Genomic DNA, 23,208 nt, shown 5'->3' on the forward strand with positions numbered 1-23,208 from the left:
AGCAATGTAATATGGACATAATGATGGATATGATTTTGTTTGTGTCTCCAAGGAGTATACAATTTGCAGGAGAGAACATATATGTTCTCAGTGATGTTTTAGCCAATTCTTACAAGATGAGCAGAAAGTTATACTTTTTTAAACTCCTACATATGAGTAAGAACATGTGATATTTATCTTTCTGTGCCTGGCTTATTTACTTAACATAATGACCATCCCAACGCAAAGAAATGATGCTTGAGGTGATGGATATCCCAATTACCCTGATGTGATCATTATACATTGTATACATGTATCAAAATATCACATGTACTCCCAAAATATGTACAACTATTACATGTCAATTAAAAATAAAGAGAGTATGGGTAAAGAATTTGAAGTAAAGCAAATAAGAATAACCCAAAACCTAAAGAAAAAGTTGTACATAGTTTCAGGGAAAGGATTCCAACAGAAGAGTGCCACATGCACAAACACAGGAGTGCTGAGAGACTATGATGTGTGTAAGGAACACAAAGCATTTTTGTGTGACTGAAAAATCAGCTGCACTGGGGATTTGAAACAGGAAAAATAAGCAGAGATCACAGGAAAAGACCCTGTTAAAGGATTTACTTTATCCCAGGGGCCATACGGTGTTACTGAAAGACATTAAGCAGGTAAGCGACTTAACCAGAGTTGCTGGTTAAGACAGCAACTGGTTCCATATGAACTTTAAAATAGTTTTTTCCAATTCTGTGAAGAAAGGCATTGGTAGCTTGATGGGGATGGCATTGAATCTATAAATTACCTTGGGCAGTATGGCCATTTTCATGATATTGATTCTTCCTACCCATGAGCATGGGATGTTCTTCCATTTGTTTGGATCCTCTTTTATTTCCTTGAGCAGTGGTTTGTAGTTCTCCTTGAAGAGGTCCTTCACATCCCTTGTAAGTTGGATTCCTAGGTATTTTATTCTCCTTGAAGCAATTGTGAATGGGAGTTCACTCATGATTTGGCTCTCTGTTTGTCTGTTACTGATGTATAAGAATGCTTGTGATTTTTGTACATTGATTTTGTATCCTGGGACTTTGCTGAAGTTGCTTATCAGCTTAAGGAGATTTTGGGCTGAGACAATGGGGTTTTCTAGATATACAATCATGTCGTCTGCAAACAGGGACAATTTGACTTCCTCTTTTCCTAATTGAATACCCTTTATTTCGTTCTCCTGCCTAATTGCCCTGGTGAGAACTTCCAACACTATGTTGAATAGGAGTGGTGAGAGAGGGCATCCCTGTCTTGTGCCAGTTTTCAAAGGGAATGCTTCCAGTTTTTGCCCATTCAGTATGATATTGGCTGTGGGTGTGTCATAGATAGCTCTTATTATTTTGAAATACGTCCCATCAATACCTAATTTATTGAGAGTTTTTAGCATACACCCTTCTATCAATTTAGATGATATCTTTATCATTTGTTCCTCTACATACTTGAGTTTGAGTCATTTCTCTATTTTAATCCATTGAGGCATTGATATCTGCACTAGTACAATGCATATAAATTATCCTAATAGTAAATCATAAGGTTGGATAGGTTAAATCTCCCCACCCTCCCCATAACCACAATTCTTTTTCATATTTTTCAGATTTTTTTCTCCGAATATTTTTACATGTATTCATCTGGGTAAACTTTAAAATTATTTTGTTAAGTTTCCCATCAGAGACTGTTTATTGGCTTTGATTATAACCGCAGTTATTTTTTAGATAATTACTGGGGAATATTTCTCAAAATATGATTCATGGAATACTCATATCAAAATCACCAAATTGACTTGTTAAAAGGCAAATTTAATTGTTCAACCACAAACCTACTGAGAATCTCTAGAACTCAGGAACTTTTATTTTTAACAACCTCTCACAGAGAGAATTATTAGGGACGTTAATATATGAGAATCAATAATTTGTTAATGATATCTTTATAATATTTAAATCTTACATCTAGAAATTAGGTTTATTTCTCTATTTATGCATGCTGACTTTTCCTGTATTCTTTCTGAACATATTCATGTTAAATTCACACCTACATATTTTGGCAAAATATATATGTCTATATATAGATATTTTTTTGAGACAGAGTCTCACTCTATTGCTCAGGCTGGAGTGCGGTGGTGTGCTCTCAGCTCACTGTAACCTCTCTCTCCTGGGTTCAAGTGATTTTTCTGCCTCAGCCTCCTGAGTAGCTGGGACTACAGGCATGTGCCACCACGTGCGGCTACTTTTTGTAGAGACAGAGTTTCACCATATTGGCTGGGCTGGTCTCGAACTCCTGACCTCGTGATCCACCTGAGTCAGCCTCCCAAAGTGCTGAGATTACAGGCGTGAGCCACTGTGTCCGGCCATTAATTATATATTTTTTAAATTAATTTTATAATTAGTTCTGATTAATATATAAGAAAACCATGCACATAGTTACATATATATAACTTACCTGTTTACAGATTTTTTATTAGAATCAGTTTTCAGATTATATAAAAATTTACAAACAGAAAATCAACCTACAAGTAGTGATAAATTTACCCTCTCCTTTCCAATAATTATACCTGTCATTTCTAGTTTATATTTCTAATTTTTATTTCATTAGCTAACTCTTGGCAAATAAACAGACACCTTTTTTGTAACTCAGAATTTAATGTGAGTATTTCTAGTATTTCACCATTAAGCACAATGCTAGCATTTTGTTTCAAGTATCTATTATTATACAAAAGAAGAAATACTCAGATTTCTTCTTTAAAAAGTATACTTAAGTTCCTGTTTGACTCAAACTACTTATCAAGGATGAAATATGAACTTTATCAAGTATCTTTTGAGGCATTTACTAAGATATTTTTTCCCATTCTAATCTATTAATATGAAGAATTGTTTCAATAAATTTACTAATGTTGGCCTAAATAAGCACTTACGGTAAAAGCTCACTTGATCACAATGTTTTATTACAATGGAATACTGCTGTTATCTATACACTTTCATTTTATTTTGACTTTACGTCTATTTTATATGTATTCATTTAATGTCAACTTCATCAAAAAATTGACTTTTCCTTTTTTCTCTACAAATGAAGTAAATGAAATAGTAATCACCATTCCTTAAAAGTTCAAAATAATTCTGAATTTGTTAAAATGCTATTTTTATTACAATGCAGTTTAAAATTTCACTTGATTTCCTCTTTGACGCATGTGTTATTTAGAATTGTATTGATTAATTTACAAATGCTTCAGGATTTTCTAGATTTTGTTATTGGTTTATAATGTAATTCTGTCATGGTCAGGGAAATATGCCTTATGTGATTTCAATCCTGTGTTATTGAGACTTGATTTACTGTCTAGCATATATAGTCTAACTTTGGTGAACATTTCCTTTGCATTTGAAAAGAATACATATGCTGTACTTATTGGGTAGAGTAATCTATAAACGTCCTTTAGGCTAAGTTGGTTGTTCATGTTGTTCAAGTCTTCTGTATCCCCATGGATTTTCTATTTGTTCTGTCAGGAAGACTGTTGAAATCTTCAAATATTTCTCTGTTTTTTTTGCTAATTATCCTTTCAGTTACATCAGTTTTTCTTTGTACATTTTGAAGTTTCATTAAGTGCACTCATATTAAGTATGGTTTTGTCTTTGTGGTGAATGACACTTTTATCATTATGAAATGTCCTTCTTTGTTTCTGGTAATACTTCATATTCATATATTCCAGTTTTTCTATGACTAGTGTTTTTGTGGTATATTCTTTTTCATCCTTTTATTTTCACACAACTGTTTTTATGTTTAAAAATGAATCCCTTGTAGACAAAACATTATGCCTTCTTTTTTGTCCAATCTGACAATCACTGCCTTTAATTAGAATGTTTGGTCCATTTATTTTTCTTTTCTTTTTTTTTTTTTTTTGAGATGGAGTCTTGCTCTGTTACCCAGGCTGGACTGCAGTGGCGCGATCTCGGCTCACTGCAAGTTCTGCCTACCGGGTTCATGCCATTCTCCTGCCTCAGCCTCCCCAGTAGCTGGGACTACAGGCGCCCGTCATCACACCCGGCTTTTTGTATTTTTTTTTTTTTTTTAGTAGAGACGGGGTTTCACCATGTTAGCCAGGATGATCTAGATCTCCTGACCTCGTGATCTGCCCACCTTGGCCTCCCAAAGTGCTGAGATTACAGGCGTGAGCTCCCGCACCCAGCCGCCCATTTATTTTTCATATAATTATGGATACGATTTAAGTCTACCATCTTACTTGCTTTGTAATATTCCTATCTACTCTTTGTTCTTTTATCCTCCTTTCTTGCTTTCTTCTTGAGTACTTAAAAATTATTCCATTTTTAGTTTTATTTTTAACTATAACTCTTATTTTATATTTTAATGGTTATTCTAGGGGTTACATTATGTATCTTTGACTCATCACAATCCTCTCTTACTGCCTACCCTCTCTGAGGTATCACCTTAGTGCCAGGGGTTTTCAGTGAAGGTTCTTTACTCTGGCAGACTGAAATTCCAAAATCTTGTAGCCTTCCATGAGCCCTCTGGCAGTTGCTGTTTTGGGACTTGGCAGTTCTATCCTGCGTATGTACAGTTTAATATTCAGCCAAGACTCAGAGAGATTCCTGAAGTCCCTATCTGCAGCTTCTTCCATTCTGCCATTCCCTTCCATAATTCAAACTATCAATTATGGATCTCCATCTCTTCAGTTCAGCAAGGGTCTCATGCTCTCCTTAGGCTCCCGCTCCATGGACCACAGTCCTGAAAGTGCCTCCAGGCATAAAGCTAGTGTGATCATAGGGCTTACCTTGTTTGTTTCCTTGCTATATGGCATTATTTTCTGAGTTGGCTGTTTGTTGTTCAAGGTCTGAAAATCGCTGTTTCACATATTTTGTTTTATATTTGCTTTCTGCAAGAGGGCTAGTCCTATAACAGTTACTTTATCAAGACTTCTTATCAAGCAGAAGTAAAGAAGTGACTTTAGAGCATCCTCAATTAGGTGCTACTACATTTTCCCATTTTTATGTTTTTCTTATATTGGTAATGTAGGGCTTTTTAAAGTATCAACACATTAGAAAAGAATAAAAGTAACCTACCCATAATTCCAGTACCCAGGGCCAACCACTCTCAACATTTTGGAAATTTTTTTCTTCTAGTCTTTTCTGTGCATTTTGAAAACATATATTAGCATTGGTCTCTAAGACAATAGCAAAACCACTTTTGGTAAGTACCAACGGGAGGTGATTCTCATTATTATTGATAATGATATTAATAATCATTATCTATAGGATCCAAAGGAAATAGTAGTGATCATATAGACCTAGACCACCAGAGAAGGGGAAAAAGAAAATGACAGGTCCCAACTATTCCGGAGGCTGAGGTAGAAGGTTGGCTTGACCCCAGGAGTTTGAGGCTGTTGTGAGCTACAATAGCACGGCTGCACTCCAGCCTGGGTGACAGAGCAAGACCCTGCCTCTAAAAAAAAAAAAGAAAAGAAAAGAAAGAGAAAAAGAAAAGGAAAAAAAGAAATGACAGACATTACTTTGGGGTTAACAGTGATATGTTCCTAAGAACACATAAGTTATTCTCTGTGGAATTTCAGAAATAATTGCAGGAGAAGAAGTGGTTCTTTGAATAGGCTGTTTCACTAATTTTGATAACTCCAATTATAGCTAGATAAATAGATACTGTGCCCTTATATTGTTGATATTTTGCCCATATTGTGCCCCCTTTCACTGTTGCAGCTACATATATTTGAAACCATGCTGTAAGTAAATTTTTGAGACTAAATTTTGAGTATGGGGCAAACTTTTCCCTGCCACATTCTATTCAGAACTGGGTCAAAACACATGAATATTTAAGACTTTTACTGTAATTGGCAAAATTACTTTCCAGAAAGAGTAATACAAATTTTCCTAACCACTTGCTTTTGCAAATGTGTCCTGTTTTTGTACCTTCATTATACAGCTAATTAATTCTATACTTGTTAATTGTATAATTTGGGGACAGTAACTTAACCTTTCTGTGCCTCAGTTTCCTTATCTATAAGACAAAATTAATAGTATTTTAATTTACCTCATAATGTTATTGGGAAGATATAATAATATAAAACCCTAAAATTAATGCTGTTATGAGTTCAATGCTTAATGAATATACTAGTTATTTTTTGTTAAGGTTTTGGTGTTAAAATCTTAGATAATTATGCAAGTGAAAATTTATCTTTCATTGTTTTAATTATTGAGTTATAATAATATTGAATATTTTTCTTATATTTAGTAGCTATTTGTATTTCTTCTTTTAAATAGTCTGTTCATATCCTTGGCCCATTATTTCTTGGACTTCACAATTTTCATATAGCTTTATACAAACTCTTAATGTAATCAGGTCATTTAATTTGACTTCTTTTCCTATTTGGATGCCTTTCATTTTTTTCTCTTCTAGTACTATGTTGAATATGAGTGGTGAGAGTGGGTATCCTTGTCTTGTTCCAGTTCTCAATCAGAATGGTTCCAGCTTTTGCCCATTCAGTAAGATGTTGGCTGTGGGTTTGTTACAGATATACCATCTTTCACCAGTCAGAATGGCTTTCATCAAAAAGTCAAGAAATAACATATGATGGTGAGGCTGCAGAAAAAAGGGAACACTAATACGCTGTTAGTAGAAGGTAAATTAGTGCAGCCACTGTGGAGAGCAGTTTGGGGACTTCTCAAGGAACTAAGAATTAAAGTAATATTTGATCCAACAATCCCATTGCTGTATATACACCCAAAGGAAAATAAATCATTCCACCAAAAAGACACACACAATTATATGTTCATCACAGCACTATTCACAATAAAAAAGACATGGAATCAACCCAGGTGCCCATCAGTGGTGGACTGGATAAAGAAAATGTGGAACATATACACAATGGAATATTATGCAGCCATGAAAAAGAATGAAATCATGTTCTTCACAGCAACATGAATGCAGCTCAAAGCCATTATCCTAAGCGAACTAATGCAGGAACAGGAAACCAAATATCACATGTTCTTACTTGTAAGTGGGAGCTAAACATTGGGTAAACATTGACATAAAGATGGGAACAACAGACACTGGGGATGACTAGAGTGGGGAGAGTGAGGGGGTAAACGGCTGAAAAACTACTTCTTGGGTACTATGCTCACTACTTGGGTGGCAGATTGATTTGTACACCAAACCTTAGCATTTGTACTCCAAACTTCGTAACAAACCTGCACGTGTACCTTAATTCTAAAATAAAAGTTGAAGAAAAATAAAATTATTTAAATTTTTTTCTGATGTCTCTCTCCAACATTTTTCTCAGTTTGTGGCTTATCTTATGATACTATTATTTCACAGAAGTCTTTCCATTTGTGTGGCAAATTCTGCATATATTTTTCTCCATGGTTTCTTAGAAAGTATTTGTGTTTTTCAAGTCTGGTCCTATCCAAGTATCACAACAATTTTAACTTATTTTTTCTTTTTGTATTGCTTTAATTTTAATATCTTATTTCTTAATCCAAATAGTTTGGCCTTTAGTGTAGTATAGCTAAGGCTTTACTTTTAAATCCAGCAAAAGTCTGTTGCTTCTTAATAGGTCAAATTAAGTTTGATTCCTGAAAACTGCTTCACAGTTTTGAAGTATGTGTTATAATTAAATATGTCATATTTTAAATAGTTAGTGGTAGAGTTTTCTGCATAAGGATAGTCCTAACAGTATATACAGTCATTTCCTAACAGTATATTTATAGCCAGTTAGTAAAATCCACATGAACTCTAACATCCTTACATCAGAACTAGCCAAGAGGGCTTTCACAGTATCATACTTGATCTATTAAAAAGTGGCACTGTGGAGAGAGGACTTGGAAAATAACTAAGTTGGTTTAAATTGCAACCAACTAATAATAATAAATATATACATTTATTGTTAATTAGAACAAGCTGGATAGCAAAGAGCTAGAAATACTCAACTAGGTGTCAGTTTTAACATTACCCTCTTCTACAAGACTTGATGTCACAGACCCAAAAAAATGTGTTCTTTTTTCTTGTGCCAAACAGGTAAACAGGCAAAAATATCAATGGGAGAGGAAAACCAAACCTTTGTGTCCAAGTTTATCTTCCTGGGTCTTTCACAGGACTTGCAGACCCAGATCCTGCTATTTATCCTCTTCCTCATCATTTATCTGCTGACGGTGCTTGGAAACCTGCTCATCATCATTCTCATCTTCCTGGATTCTCGCCTTCACACTCCCATGTATTTTTTTCTTAGAAATCTCTCCTTTGCAGATCTCTGTTTCTCTACTAGCATTGTCCCTCAAGTGTTGGTTCACTTCTTGGTAAAGAGGAAAACCATTTCTCTTTATGGGTGTATGACACAGATAATTGTCTTTCTTCTGGTTGGGTGTACAGAGTGTGCACTGCTGGCCGTGATGTCCTATGACCGGTATGTGGCTGTCTGCAAGCCCCTGTACTACTCTACCATCATGACACAACGGGTGTGTCTCTGGCTGTCCTTCGGGTCCTGGGCCAGTGGGGCACTAGTGTCTTTAGTAGATACCAGCTTTACTTTCCATCTTCCCTACTGGGGACAGAATATAATCAATCACTACTTTTGTGAACCTCCTGCCCTCCTGAAGCTGGCTTCCACAGACACTTACAGCACAGAAATGGCCATCTTTTCAATGGGCGTGGTAATCCTCCTGGCCCCTGTCTCCCTGATTCTTGGTTCTTATTGGAATATTATCTCCACTGTTATCCAGATGCAGTCTGGGGAAGGGAGACTCAAGGCTTTTTCTACCTGTGGCTCCCATCTTATTGTTGTTGTCCTCTTCTATGGGTCAGGAATATTCACCTACATGCGACCAAACTCCAAGACTACAAAAGAACTGGATAAAATGATATTTGTGTTCTATACAGTGGTGACTCCAATGTTGAACCCCATAATTTATAGCTTGAGGAACAAAGATGTCAAAGGGGCTCTCAGGAAACTAGTTGGGAGAAAGTGCTTCTCTCATAGGCAGTGACCTCTGAGTCTGACTTTTAGAGCTATGGTAACATCCTTTAAAAAGGAGCAAGATTTTAGTAGGCAATTATGAATTAGGTTATTTCAGGAAGAAGTGTGAAAATGAACATGTTCTAAAAACTGTGAATACTACAATCTAAACTAGAACATAGGGAAAAAATAAAAGCATGAAAAGTTAGGTCATTTCTTGATTGTAAAAGGTGTTGGGTGCTACTGTGAGGAGTTTGTAGTTAATTCAGCTGCCATGGCATGTTTTAAGCACAGTCACAATTGAATCCAGGAGGTTTCAACCAGATTATTCTGAAATAACAGCTAATACAAATTGCAAGCATAATTCTAACATCAAAGATATCTCAAGTTTGCATGTCTTCAGCATACAAACCTTAGAATAGGCTCTGATTAAAACAATTAAAATATCTGTAAGAGTCTTTAATACTGGGTTCATTAGATCCTAGAGCACTTCAGCTTGTGAAAAGGTACCAGAGGAAATAATACTTCCTAGTTCTTCATGATCTCTCCTGAAAACCCCCCAAAATTTTATATAATCACCTCAAATTTCGTGTAAGCATAGACTATCAGAGTAAAAAGGGAATTCAATAGTAAAATAATCCAACCACATATCTGAGGCTTAAATTATTTCATAATATCTCATCAAATAATTGTTCAGCATTTGCCTAACCAGGAATGACACAGCTCCTTACTCGGGCCACTCTCTTTCATATAAAGGTAGTTTTTACTATTATAGAGATCTTCCTCATGATAAGTTAAAATCAGTTTTCCTGTATCTTCAATCTAGTTTCTCTAGTTTTAGTCCTAGAGCAATTGTCATTATTCTTCAATACTAGAACATACTGAGGTCAATTTCTGTATTTGCCCAAATTCAATTGTCTCTGCCAACTGCCCACTAGTTTCTTTACAATTTCTTTATCTAATATGCTTTGGTACCCTGTATTATCTTGGTCATCCTCTTCTGAATGAGCCCAATTTACCTAAAGAGTATTTCTTTAAAAAACAAAAGAGAAATTAGAATTTGGGGTGACCCCTTCATAGGCTTCAATGCCTGCACACCATGTCACACTGTGGCCCAACTTCTCTAAAATAGTCAATTCCAGAGTCCTACTTCAGTTCCTCACAAACCCATAATACAAATAAACTGGCTGGTAGCCTCTTCGCTCTTTCACTTAAAACTTCTAACATTCACATGTTTAGAGGAGATTCTAAGCCACATGTTTAGAGGTGGTTTTCCATGGTAACTATTCTACAGCCATCACGCACATGGGGTCCAGAAACCACAGACCTCAGATTGACTGTGTAGAAGTCCCCTCCAGTGAAGAGCTATCCAATAGCTGTACTTATTTCTTTCTTCTTTAATTCATGTATACATGTGTCCATTTTTAAACCAGCTATTGATCTCTTATTTCATTTTATCTTATCCAACTCTGAGTGTATTTGGTATACTCAGAGTAATGACTGAGACATAACATATATTAATACACATTTTTTACTATCTTTTTAAAATTTACTGGAACTGTACCACAATAGGCAAACTTTAATCTGGGGTATGATAATCACTGAAAACCTTCATTCAAATGATATGTGTTAGTTGAGGTGATATAGAGAAGGATAAGAAATTTTTAGTTGAATTTGGTAACTTTGGCTGCTGGTTATGATCTAGATGAGATCTATTTCAGTGAATAGAGGAAAAATAAGAAAATGTAAACAGACATTTGGAGATGTTTTACCATGAGGGAGAAGGAGGAAATGAGGTATGGTTAGGAAAGTGGGATTGTGGGGGTTTTATTCATTTTATTTTATTTTAGATGCTTAGGCTACTCCCCCACCCATTCCTTGCAGATTCTAGCCCCTGACTCACTGCCACTCTCCTGAAGATACTGCTCCTGTGTTATAGTTGTTGGTTATTTTAATTTTCTCATAGAATGAAATATTCAAATAGTTTGCATTCTGAGATTCCTTAATCCTCGCTTCTCCAATGATTTCAGCTACTCATTCCCATGGTCATATCTTAAATATTGGCGTTAATGATAACTGCCATCCCATCTGACCAAATTTCAAACACACTCCTGAGTAAAACAAAATGATTGCTATTTTAAAGCACTAAATTTTGAAATGGTCTGTATGCAGCGATGGATTACTGACACACTGAGAATTATGTTCCCACTCATTCCACCAAAATAGATGCCAATGGGGCTTCTTCACAAAGCTGTCTGCATGAAACCACTACATACTAGGGAGGGAAGGGGAAAATAAAGACAAAAAATTCTAATGAAAACATACTTAATACATACACCTAGAAATCATCATAATGATGACGTATCAGTCAGGGCTTTTAGTTTCAAGCAACAGAAACTAAGCATGATTTAAGCTAAAAGTAAAAATATTGAAATAATATTCGAGTCATGTAGCCAGAACCACAGACCAAAATTGTACCACAGAATTGGCTCTATGAGGACAAGACTTCCATTCAGCACTAGAAGCATGATTTACCTGCCAACACCATCAGGACAGGACACTGCTGCCGGAGCTGCTGATTCTGGAAACTGAATATTGCTGCATCCATTGCCACTGTTGGAAAGAAAAAAAAATGTCTTCTGACAAACACAACCTGAGTCAGGCGATCAAATTGAACACCAACAATGATAAGTCATGTTGATAGTATGTACCTGTGATATGATATAATAAAAATGGTACTCTATCTCTGTGACCTTCATCTCCAGTCTAATCATAGGAAAAACATCAGAAAACTCCCAATAGAGGGAGATCATACAAAATACTTGACCAGTACTCCTCAACACTGCCAAGGTTATGAAACACAAGGAAAGTATGAGAAATCGTCACAGTCCAGAAGAGCCTAAAGAGACATGACAACTAAATGTAATGTGATATTCCAGTTGGGATCCTGCATCAGAGGAAAGAAAAAGGATAAAAACAAAACAAATAAACCAGCTACAGAAGTCTGGTCCTTACCAGCCTGGACAACATGGCAAAAATCCATCTCTACAAAAAATAAATTAAAAAAAAATTAGCCAGGCATGGTGGCAAGCACCTGTAGTTCCAGCTACTTGGGAGGCTGAGATGGGAGAATCACTTGAGCTCAGGGAGGTCCAGGCTGCAGTGAGCTGTCACACTACTGTACTCCAGCCTGGCAGCCTGGGTGACAGAATGAGACCCAGTCGAAAAAAGAAGAAAGAAAGAAAAGAAGCAAGCAAGCAAGAGAGAAAAAGAAAGAAAGAAAGAAAGAGAAAGAAGAAAGAAAGGAAAGAAAGAGAAAGAAAGAAAGAAAGAAAGAAAGAAAGAAAGAAAGAGAAAAGAAAAGAAAAAAGCAAAGAAAATAAGAAATCTGAATAAAGTATTGTGGACTTAATGTATCAATGTTATTTTATTTTTTATTTTTATATTTTATTTTTATTTTCTTAGTTGTAACAAATATACCATAATAATTTAAGAGGGTAATAACAGGGAAAACTAGTTGTGGAGTAGAAGGTAACTCTGTATATTACCTTCTCAATTTTTCCAAAACTGTAAATGCAAAACTGCTCTAAAAAATAAAGTCTATTTAAAAAGAAATAAAAGAAACTATATGGTGTGTCCTTGTTTTTTTGTGTCACTAGCTGTTCAAAGTTGCCATCTTGTTTTACCTTAGTCCACTCCTGGCCTAGATACAAAGCTCTCTCTGGTTTAAGTTCTTTCACTCTGCTCCTACAGCACTGTCTACATGCCTCTAGGCAAGCACTAATCATATTATCATGTACTTGATGCCACCGAGCATTCTCTCCTTTGTGACACACACATCCCTTCCCTCTGTGTCTCCACACCCACCAGATTTCCTCCCACCTCTCAGGCTGATCCTCCTCTCTCTTTTTTGCAGGTCCGCCTTCCTGACTCATCCAATGGTGTTGGTGTTCCCTGGGCCAATCTCAGCCCATTTCCTTCTATTTTCCCTCTTCCTCTCTGTCCCTTTCTCTGCAATCCTATTCCAATGGATAGCATCAATCACCATCTACCCAGATTGACCCAAATTTTACAGGTCTAGCCCCAGACATCTCTAAATTCCCAAATGCCTACATCCAAATGCCTAATTGACAATGCTTCTCAGATGCCACAAAGTACCTCAGTCTTAACAAGCCAAAACTGAACAACGAACTGCAAGACCTCTCACTTCCATGCAAAACTGAACGAATGAATCTGTGAACCAATAAACCAATAATGACCATGTAAGAGACAATGTCTTGTCGAAATTGTCATTGTTTTTTGATTCCAGACAAATGGGGTGTGGGGAACAGAAAGGCGATTTGGACTAGTTTCCCCGGACGGGATGAGGAAGCGCCGGAAGTATGACGCTCATTTCTTTAAGCCACTAGAAGCTCACCGTGAGTCCATTCACAGGGCCAGAGTTCAAAGTGTGCGGCGTGGGCGGGGCCTGCAGAAAGGGACCGGGCCTGCAGAAAGGGACGGGGCCTGCAGAAAGGGACGGGGCCTGCAGAAAGGGACGGGGCCTGCAGAAAGGGACGGGGCCTGCAGAAAGGGACGGGGCTTGAAAAGGCCTGGTCTACCTTACCGAGCCGGGTCGCGGGGGCTCCTAGGGGGTTCCTTCCACAGCTGATGCGCGTGCGCAAGAGTGCGTCGAGGTTGTTCCGCGGCAATTTATGAAACTCGGCGCCGGCAGTGAGTTGAGGGTTCGGCGAGGTCAGGGATTCCTAGTTGCAGCGTGATTACCAACGCCAGCTCCCTTCACTGTCCAAGACAGCGATTCCGCGGCTCCTCTCAGAACTGGCGCTTGTGAGTGACTGAACGGGCCCCTGGAGAGGAGCGGTGCTCACAGGTATCATTCTCGTCAGCGGGCGGTGGGGACGCGGGGTCTTGGAATTGGGAATCACGCTTGAGGGCGTCCATGCGGAACGTGCAGCTCACCTCAGCTTGCTTGCAGTTACCCAGTTTCCACGCTGCCCTCCAAGGTCTGTGCCGGAAAACCTGGAGGAGGGCGCGAGCTGACGGGAGGGATGGAAACGTGGGCTGCGGAAGTAAGACAAGCGTTGAGAGCGGCGACAGAGGGCTAGGAGGTGGGCGGCGGGACGGCTGGGGTCAGGATCCAGCTCCGCTAAAGCAAGGATTTAACCACACTCCTGTCACCTCTTCCATTCTGCAATAGGGGCAGTCTCCAGACGCGCAGAGTGGTTAGTATGTTATGATCAGCTGGTTTGGGAATGGCTGGTATTGATGCCTCATGGAAAAACCAAGTGTGACTGGATCAATCAACTGGGAAAGACAATGGAGTTTTAATTAATTCATATTGCCTTGTTTTCCCAGTCATTCCTGGCCACCTCCCTAAAAGATTAAAACCTCCAAGTATCGTACTTATTTTAAAATAATTCTTTCTCCATTTAACATAAATGACTTCTATTCAGTCACTTATTTGCAAACTGTTTTCTGTTCCTCTTTATCTGAGCTACTCTCGCCAGGTGGTTCTTACCTCAAGCAGCTGTCCTACCTACAACCTGTTTGATTAGAAATAACCCTCTTCACAGACAGTACCTTTTTTCCATAATTAGCAGCTGTTCAAGTTCCTTGCGGCCATAAAACCGTAGAACTGGTGCCACCTGGTTATATTAGTCTAACCATCCACTACGACTTCAGGTCCCTCCGTCACAGTGGTACTGGCTCCGTGTCTTAATCCTGAATCCCACCTTTATATCAGAGGCATCTATTCAGTACTTTAGAGTTTAACTGTTATATTTCCTGGCTTTGTATATTCCAGTGTTCATCATTTACCATTTAAGCTACTTGCAGTCACGTCACACCTTGGATCTCTATCATCAAAACTATTCCACCTCGGAAATCTTACCTAAATGCAGCATGCCATCCTGAACGTCTCTCCCTGTCCTAGCTCTGTAACTGTTTACAGTGAGTAATTCATTAATTTGTGTTTTTCACCTACAAACATCCCAGTATATTTGTTGCTTTTTTTTTATTTCCTGAGTTGGATATTTAATGCATCTCATTCTTGTTTAATTATATGTAAGACTTTTCCATTGCCTATCAGGAGCTTCAGCTGTGCGCTTTAGATTTTGACGTACAATGTTTTTACTGTTTTTAGATACTTTGCAGTTGTACTTTTGATTCTCTTTTATCTTTTGTTTTTTTAGAAGCAAACATTGAATTTTAAAGTAGGTGAAATTGTTTTTTCTATGTGGTGTTAATTTCTGGTTTTGCATTCTAGTAATAAATGTGGTTTCCACTACTCTTGTTTACCATTTATCAAGGATTTTCTATTTGGTAGCCTAATAAATTGCTTTTGTAAACGTTCCCTTAGGTGCTTGAATAGAAACTACATTTTATCTAGTTTTATTTATCTATTAGGCTAAGCATATTATTTATATCCACTATACTATTACTTTTTTGACTTTGTCTGTCAGAGTCTGAGAAAGTTACCTAATATCCCATTTCTATTGTATCACTGTTGACTTCATTTCTTGTTTTCTGAGAATTTTTCCAAAAATGTTTCAAGTATGTTGTACATTTAATGACAGTTATATTTCATTATGAGTTATAATCATTTAGTTTCCTCTAATGTATTTGTGCTTTTAATTCATTATAATTTTAATTCACTAAACTCTTGAATATTTTTTGTTTGCCTGGTATTTTTTAAAAATTCTTTTACATTTAGTTTTGGAGTTCTCGTTTCGGATGTCTTTTGAGTTTTATGTAGTTTGAGTTTAAATTTTTACCCAGTACATTTATTGTTGCAATTAACATCTCTGTTATTTTTACTTTTTAGTATAAAGCCTTTTCTGTTTTGTCTTTGACATATGGCCTGTGAGCTTTTATTTTTTCTTTCTCCGTTTATGTTACTTTCAAAGTATCTGGGCCCATAGTTCATTTTTTTGTTGGACTAAATTATACTACTTCAGGACTATTCCACCAGTCATATTTAAGAGCTCTCTCTTGGCTGGTGGCTCAAAAGTGGAGCTAATGAGGCCAGATCAGGAGGGTCGTGGATGTCAACAGTTGTGGCAGATTTTCAGTCTGTTGTATTGACGGTGGGCCTTGGCAGATGCGAATGAGGAGAAAGATGGTCTTTTGTTATGAGTTTGGGGAGATGTCAAGGAGTACTCCAGAGGGATTCATTACAGGAAGCGCTTGTTTCAGGGCAACTGGAAGCAATTTTCTATCCCGCGAGACCCAGGAATAGCCCATGAAAGGCACCATTACCCTTTTCCTCCCCTGGCCATGACAACCTAGATGGGATCTTTCAAGCCAGAAGGCACCTGCCTCTGTGGCTTTCCACTTTCTGTGGGAAATCCTCTGGGGAGCTTGCATTCACAGAGAAAAAAAGTTTCTAAATAAATTGGATAAAGTTACAGGAAAATAGAGAAGACAGTACAACAGAGTGTCCATATACCCCTCCACTAATTTTTCCTATTAGTAACATTTTGTATTAGTATAGAACATTTGTTACAATTAATAATACTACATTAACTAAAGTCCATGCTTTATTCAAGTTTAATTTTTACCTAATGTCTTTTTTACTGATCTAGAATCCATCCAGTATACCACATTACATTCTGTTGTCATGCCCCCTTAGGCTTCTCTTGGCTGTGACAGTTTGTCAGACATTCCTTGTTTCTGATCATGCTGACAATTATGAGGAGGTATTGGTTAAGTATGGAGAACCATCTGTTGGAATTTGATGTTTTTCTCATTATTAGACTGGGGTTATGGGTTTAGAGCAGGAAGATCACAGAGGCAAAATGCCATTTTATCACATTGCCTCGAGGCTACATACTGCCAACATGACTTATCGCTATTAATGTTAATCTTGATCACCTGGCTGAGATGGTATTTGTCAGGTTTTTCCACTGTAAATTTACCTTCCCCCCTCCCCCCACCCCACAGCATTTCCTCTTTGGCAGGAAATTCCTATGCAGAGCCCATACTCAAGGGGTGGGGATTTATGCTGTACCTCGTGAATGGCTGAGAATTTGCATAAATTATTTGGAATTTTTCTGCATAGGAGATTTGTTTACTCTCCCCCATGTATTAATAAGTTGCCATTTATATCACTGTGGCTTATGAGTATTAATTTAATTGTTTGAATTATCTAATATTCTGTTGCTTATATTCCAGATTTGGCCATAAGGAGCTCTTTCATTTGGCTCCTGTGTACCTTTGATGTGCCCCAATAAATGTTTCAGTTTCTTTTTTTTTTAATTTTTTGAGCATTTCTTTACTTTCTGGCACTATAAGATGCCCCATGCTTATGTTGTATGAGCCTCAGTCCTAGAATCAACCATTTCTCCAAGAAATCCTGGTTCCTATTGGAGAATGGTATTAGAAACCAAGATCTGGGAGCTAATTATTCTTTTGCTGCTGGGCTGTTCTTGCTTCTAGACCTACTTAGCCAACAGAGCAAGGAAATGTGTGTTTATACTAATCTATGTATGTATACATATCTGTAAATATTTATGTAACCATCTTCATCTAATTCAGCCAAATGCAAGTTCACACTTAGGTCTCCAACTCTAATCCATTATCACATGGATCATTCTAGCCTCCTTCCCTTGGTTTTCTGTAAATTTCTAGTCAAACATTGAGAAACCTGGCTCTTACCACTCATCTGCCACTAAACTGTCTTTTCATAGTTCTGTGTATCCTTCCCCTACTCTGTTCGCTGATACTTATTTGAATGTTGAATGATCTATGCAGGCAGGCATTGCCATGGACAGGGTCACACAAACTTTTGGCCAATATGTAAGATCTAACATTGTAACATACATGTGTGCATATGATCTATTGAGAGCTTACTGTGTGTCAAGAAATGAGATGAGAGCTCTTTTAATCCCTATAATTTGATCAGAAATTTTTATATCCATTTTATAGTTGAGAATGCAAACTTGGGTTAATATAATTTGCTCAGCTTTATACATATAGTAACTAGTACATCTGGGATATAAACTCATGTATCTATGACTCCAAAATATGTATTCTCATTTATATATTGCCTATAGCAGAGTTTTTAAACCTTGGAATTATTGACGATTTGGACTGGGTAATCCTTTGCTATAGGGGACTATCCTGTGTAGGATATTTAGCAACATCCCTGGCTTTGACTTCCTAGAGGCCAGGTACAATCTCTAGCTGTAACAGTCAAAACTGTTTCTAAACATTGCCAAATTTCCCCTGTTGGCAAAATATCCTGACTGAGAACCACTGACCTTAGATAATCATAATAAAAGTGACACCTGAATAGTAAATTGCATCTGGACTTGGAGAACTGTAAATCAAATAGAAAGTTGTATCTGGACATCCCTGAATGTAGTGACTCCTATAATTTGGCAGGCTCTTTGAGACAACCCATAAAGTTGTGCTCAGTTGTTATGAGAGATATTGGCTCCTGGGGGAATTCTTTTGAGTCAGAGTGTTTCCTGCACCACGTTTATGGGTCTCATCTCCCTGTACTTGAGCTAAATTCGGCAAAGACTCACACTGAAGAAAAGTGCATATTATTCTTCTGCTAGCAAGTTGTTTTTTGCCTTCTGAGTAAATTGGTGCCAAATATGACCTATGGTAGTCTTGCAAGTCTAAATGTTCAGTTGCGCCTAAGACATCCCTGGTGGGCATTGCATAATTCCCCATAGTAAGTCCTAACAAATATAAACTTTTCATTGTAGTCTGGGAATCCACTTTTTGATTTATTCCTAATAATAGTTTATGGATATTATTCCAGTATATTTTAAACAATTGTCTCTTACCTTAATTTCTAGTGCTATTGTCAGTTTTACTCATAGAATTTTATTGGCATTTTAAAGAGTACTTGGGGTAAGGTTTTTCAGTCATATCTATTCTGAAACCTTAATATCCTACCTGAAGATTTGTGTTGCTTAATTTTAAGGTAAAAATGATTTGCTACCTGATATAGAATAAATCTAATTGCAATTCAATTACGAAGTTTTTTTAAATCAAAGGTCTCTTCATCATTTGTTTTGGGATGTCTATTCATGTGTGTTTCTTTGTCCTTTGGGAAACTGGTTAGGAGAAAGGGAAAGCATATTTTCTAGTTCTAAGAAAGGAAAATAAAAATAGGAGAATCCATAATATGCATTTTTCTTAGGCAATTTTAATAATATTTGTGTTTTAACACTATGCTAATAGATGTTTGTTCCCTGTGGGTTAATTTCTATCTTTTTTCAGTTGCTCAGGTACCTGAATATTGGCTTTGTGTCTAAAGTTTCTGGAACTTTCCTCCTTACCGTGAAATAACTTGGCTTAAATCACACTGCATATAGTACACAGGCGCTTAGCTCAAGCCTGAGAATTACTGCAATCTAGTAAGGCGGATTTGAACTACTGTGGGAGTTCTATTTAGGAAGATGCAGCCTCTGAGCAAGTTGATGGCTATCTCAAAACCTCGAAACCTGTCTGTACGTGAACAAAGAGAGGTTCTGAGAGCAGATATGTCTTGGCAGCAGGAAACCATCCCCGTCGTGGAGACACATGACTCTGAGGCATCTCGTCAAAAGTTCAGACATTTCCAGTATTTGAAAATGTCTGGGCCCCATGAAGCCCTGAGCCAACTCTGGGAGCTCTGTCTTCAATGGCTGAGACCAGAGATTCATACAAAGAAGCAGATTATAGAACTGTTGGTGCTGGAACAATTCCTGGCAATCCTGCCTGAAGAAGTCAGGACTTGGGTGAATTTACAACATCCAAACAACAGTGAAGATATGGTGACCCTCATAGAAGATGTGATTGAAATGCTTGAAGATGAAGGTAAGAATATAAAAAAATTAGAGGTAAAATACTTGACCTTTCCCATGTAAAGAGAAATTATCTTTTTTTGAGGCCAGAGAGTATCAAGTGCCAGATCTTGAAGGACTTTATATTACTCTATTAGGAAGCCTTGACTTTATTCTGTAGGTAATAGAAATAGAGAATTAGATCTCACAGATTGGGTAGGGGAGTGAGACAGTTTGATTTGCCAGTTAAAAATATTATGTTGACATCAATTTAGAGCAGGAGTTGGCAAAATATGGCACACAGGCCAAATATTTTTTAAAATAAAGTATTATTGGAACATAGCTATGTCCATTTTCATTTTGTCTATGCTTGCTTTTGTGCTATGACCAGAGTTGGTACTTGTAGCAGAGACTGTATTGTCTGCAAAGTCTAAAATATTTGTTATCTGCCCCTTTACAGAAAAAGTTTACTGACATCTCCTGTAAAGGAGAGAGATCTGAGGGTTCTGAAAATAGGAAAACCAGTTAGACTATTGTGATAGATTAGGTGTTAGAGAATGAGCTTTGGGAAAGCAGGAGTTTGAACCTAGAGGAATTATAAATGTATAAATAGGATACCTTTTGACATAAATTCACATGTACTGGCCTGCATGAGTGGAATTTGGGAGTGGGGGAGAAGGTGTAATACTTTAATTATGTGGCAAGTTTTATTTGAGGTCCCTGTGGGACTTTCACAATGAATAAACCAATATATAGTTAACAAGCTTCAGTGTTCAGAAAGAGAAGATTTGGAAGCTTATATGTATAAACACAGAAGTAGGAGAAATACAAATCCTTAGGGAGCATCAATATTGAAGAGCTGGTCTAGGCCAGGCGCGGTGGCTCACGCCTGTAATCCCAGCACTTTGGGAGGCCGAGGCGGGCAGATCACGAGGTCAGGAGATCGAGACCATCCTGGCTAACATGGTGAAACCCCGTCTCTACTAAAAATACAAAAAAAAATTAGCCGGGCATGGTGGTGGGCGGGCGCCTGTAGTCCCAGCTACTAGGGAGGCTGAGGCAGGAGAATGGCATGAACCCGGGAGGCGGAGCTTGCAGTGAGCCGAGATGGCGCCACTGCACTCCAGCCTGGGCGACAGTGCTAGACTCCATCTTAAAAAAAAAAAAAAAAAAAAGCTGGTCTAGATATAACTATCAGTTACAGGAAATACAGAGGATAGTGGAACATGTTAAACTATACCGTGATAATACCATGTGTAAAATCCAAACTGGGAAACTATAAGACCGTCCAGTTTTTAAGGGAATAGGGAGGAGTATGGCAAAGTGATATAGAGATTAGTTATACATCTTTTAAGTTTTTAAAATCATGTGAATGTGTGGACCTTATAAGACATGAGGCCATGAACTGGATATTTGATGAGGAATTATCGATTGGGGACAGTGATTATATTGGTATTGTGGTTATATTTAGTCTTTGTCTAAAAATTTTCTTAATGAGCAAAAGAAGAGAAGCTTGATAAGCAGCCTAGAAAGTAATAATGTAGGAAATCAGAGAACCAGAAAAGATTGGTATCTGAGTTAAGAAAGGAGAAATTTTCAAGAAGTTAATGTTCAACAATGGTATAACAAAAAGGTCCTATTAAGATGAATTTTAAAAATAATTCATTGAAATTGTTGATTAGGAGGAATTTTGAGGTTTAGTTTGGGCAGTTTTAGCAGATTTGAGGGGTGCTTATTTGTAGTGAGTTATATTAGTTTTCTATTGCTACTATAATAAATTACCACAAACTTGGTGGCTTAAAACAACATGAATGTATTATTCTACAAGGCTGTACATCAGAGATCCAACACGGGTCTTCCTCAGCTAAAATCAAGGTAGTGGTGGTGCTGTTTTCTTTCTGGGGCTTATGTTCCCCTTCCCCTGTCTTCAAAGCTAGCAACAATGGGCCAAGTCCTTTTCACACTGCCACATCTCTAATACTTTATTCTGTTGTCATAGCTCTTGCTCACTCATGGTGCTTCTCACTGTCTCACCACACTGGAAAAGGTTCCTCACTTTTCAGGATTCATGTAATTAGGTTGTGATCACCTGAATAATTCAGGATGATCTCCCTCATCTTAAGGTCCTTGACTTTAATCACATCTGCAGAGTCTCTCTTGCTGTGTATCCAAGGACTAAGACATGGATATCTTTGTGGGCTGATATTCTGCCCATCATGTGGGTTAAAAAAAATAGGTATGAGGTGGGAATGTGATCATTATAGCCTGTTCTTGAGAAATCTAGCAGAAAAGGTAAATGAGAGGTTGCAGGGTAATACAGAACTAAAGAAAGGCTTTTGGTTGTTTCTTTGGTTTGTCTGGTGGCTCTCTGAAAAACCTGCTCATAGGGCTTGCCTTTATTTTACCTAGTTCAAAAGTCACTCAGAACTGAGGTGGCTACCTGGGGGTATTTTTCAAAAACATTTCATGGAAAATGTATTAGCTACTGCTGTCTGAGATAATAAATAACAGTTGGGATGCTGGAGAATGATATGCTTTGAGGGAATAAGGGATTTTGAAAGCTCGCATATGTATCTGAAAATCTGGAAGATTGAAGACATGTTCAGAAAGACCTGAGAAAGCCCTAACTCTTATCTCTAGCTGACCTTCAAGTGCTACACAAGAAAGAAGTGAAGAATAACATAGAGTTAAAAGTGTCTGAGTGAGTGTGCCCTAATACACACAATGCATCTGCAGAGACCAGGTGATGGTTTTTGTTTTTGATATTGTTTTTATGTTTCAAGGCATTTAAGGAAATCTCTGTGGTATCACAAGCTGACCAGTAAGCTGAGGGAACAGATTCATGCAGGTAAACATAACATAGCATATAGAGTTTACAAAATTAGTTCAAAAGTTACTAAATGAGCAATAACTACAACAGTTAGAGCCTCAAAATATATGAAGCGAATACAGAAGTGAAAGAAAAATAGATCAAGAATAATAATTGGAGATTTCACCCCACTTTTATTAACAGAAATACTAGAAAAAAAGATTAAAAAGGAAATAGAAGACTTGAGAAACACTATAAACTGACTTGAACTAACAAATATACAGAGCGTTCTACCCAAAAAGCAACAGAAGATACATTTTCAAGTATACATGGAATAGTCTCCAGGAGAGACCAAATGTTAGACTAAAAAACATGTTTCAGTACATTTAAGTAGATTGACATCTCATGAAGTATCTTTTCCAACTATAGCAGAATTAGAAATCAGTAACAGAAGGAAATCTGGATAATTCACAGATAAGTGGAAATTAACAGTCACATAATCAGTGGGTCAAAAAGGAAAGCACAAAGGAAATGAAAAAATATTTTGAGAAATGGAAACAAAAATACAACACACCAAAACTTATGACATACAGTGAAGGCATGGTTCAAATTATAGCTATAAATGCCTACATTAA

The 23,208-nt window shown here is 37.4% G+C and overlaps 3 protein-coding genes across 13 annotated transcripts in view; 2 read left to right on the plus strand and 1 right to left on the minus strand.

The window, feature by feature from the left end:
* OR6A2 (olfactory receptor family 6 subfamily A member 2) overlaps nt 1-13,715 on the minus strand; it is a 98,078-nt gene extending 84,363 nt beyond the window's left edge. The window contains exons 1-2 of the mRNA XM_016920289.4: nt 13,590-13,715; nt 11,519-11,596 (exon numbers count right to left, since the gene is read on the minus strand). The gene's annotated coding sequence lies outside the window, so the exon portion shown is untranslated. The remainder of the gene's footprint in view (nt 1-11,518; nt 11,597-13,589) is intronic.
* On the plus strand, nt 7,483-11,341 carry OR2D3 (olfactory receptor family 2 subfamily D member 3). Its single transcript, XM_016920288.3, has one exon. It carries the CDS (start codon nt 8,022-8,024, stop codon nt 9,012-9,014), a length of 993 nt encoding a protein of 330 aa, XP_016775777.1. The 5' UTR covers nt 7,483-8,021; the 3' UTR covers nt 9,015-11,341.
* The window catches only part of ZNF215 (zinc finger protein 215), a 62,310-nt gene continuing 52,758 nt past the window's right edge, over nt 13,657-23,208 (plus strand). For 5 of the 11 annotated variants that reach the window (XM_016920287.3, XM_024346946.3, XM_063782703.1 and 2 more), the window contains exons 1-3: nt 13,767-13,853; nt 14,787-14,932; nt 19,220-19,798. In XM_016920287.3, the coding sequence (XP_016775776.1) occupies nt 19,399-19,798 (400 nt within the window). In that variant the 5' untranslated portion in view covers nt 13,767-13,853; nt 14,787-14,932; nt 19,220-19,398. Of the gene's footprint in view, nt 13,854-14,004; nt 14,206-14,786; nt 14,933-19,219; nt 19,799-23,208 lie in introns of those variants that run through there. The other 6 variants (XM_009459843.4, XM_054662001.2, XM_054662004.2 and 3 more) reach the window with 6 other exon arrangements.

Source organism: Pan troglodytes, chromosome 9, assembly GCF_028858775.2.
Source record: "Pan troglodytes isolate AG18354 chromosome 9, NHGRI_mPanTro3-v2.0_pri, whole genome shotgun sequence".
Taxonomy (NCBI): domain Eukaryota; kingdom Metazoa; phylum Chordata; class Mammalia; order Primates; family Hominidae; genus Pan; species Pan troglodytes.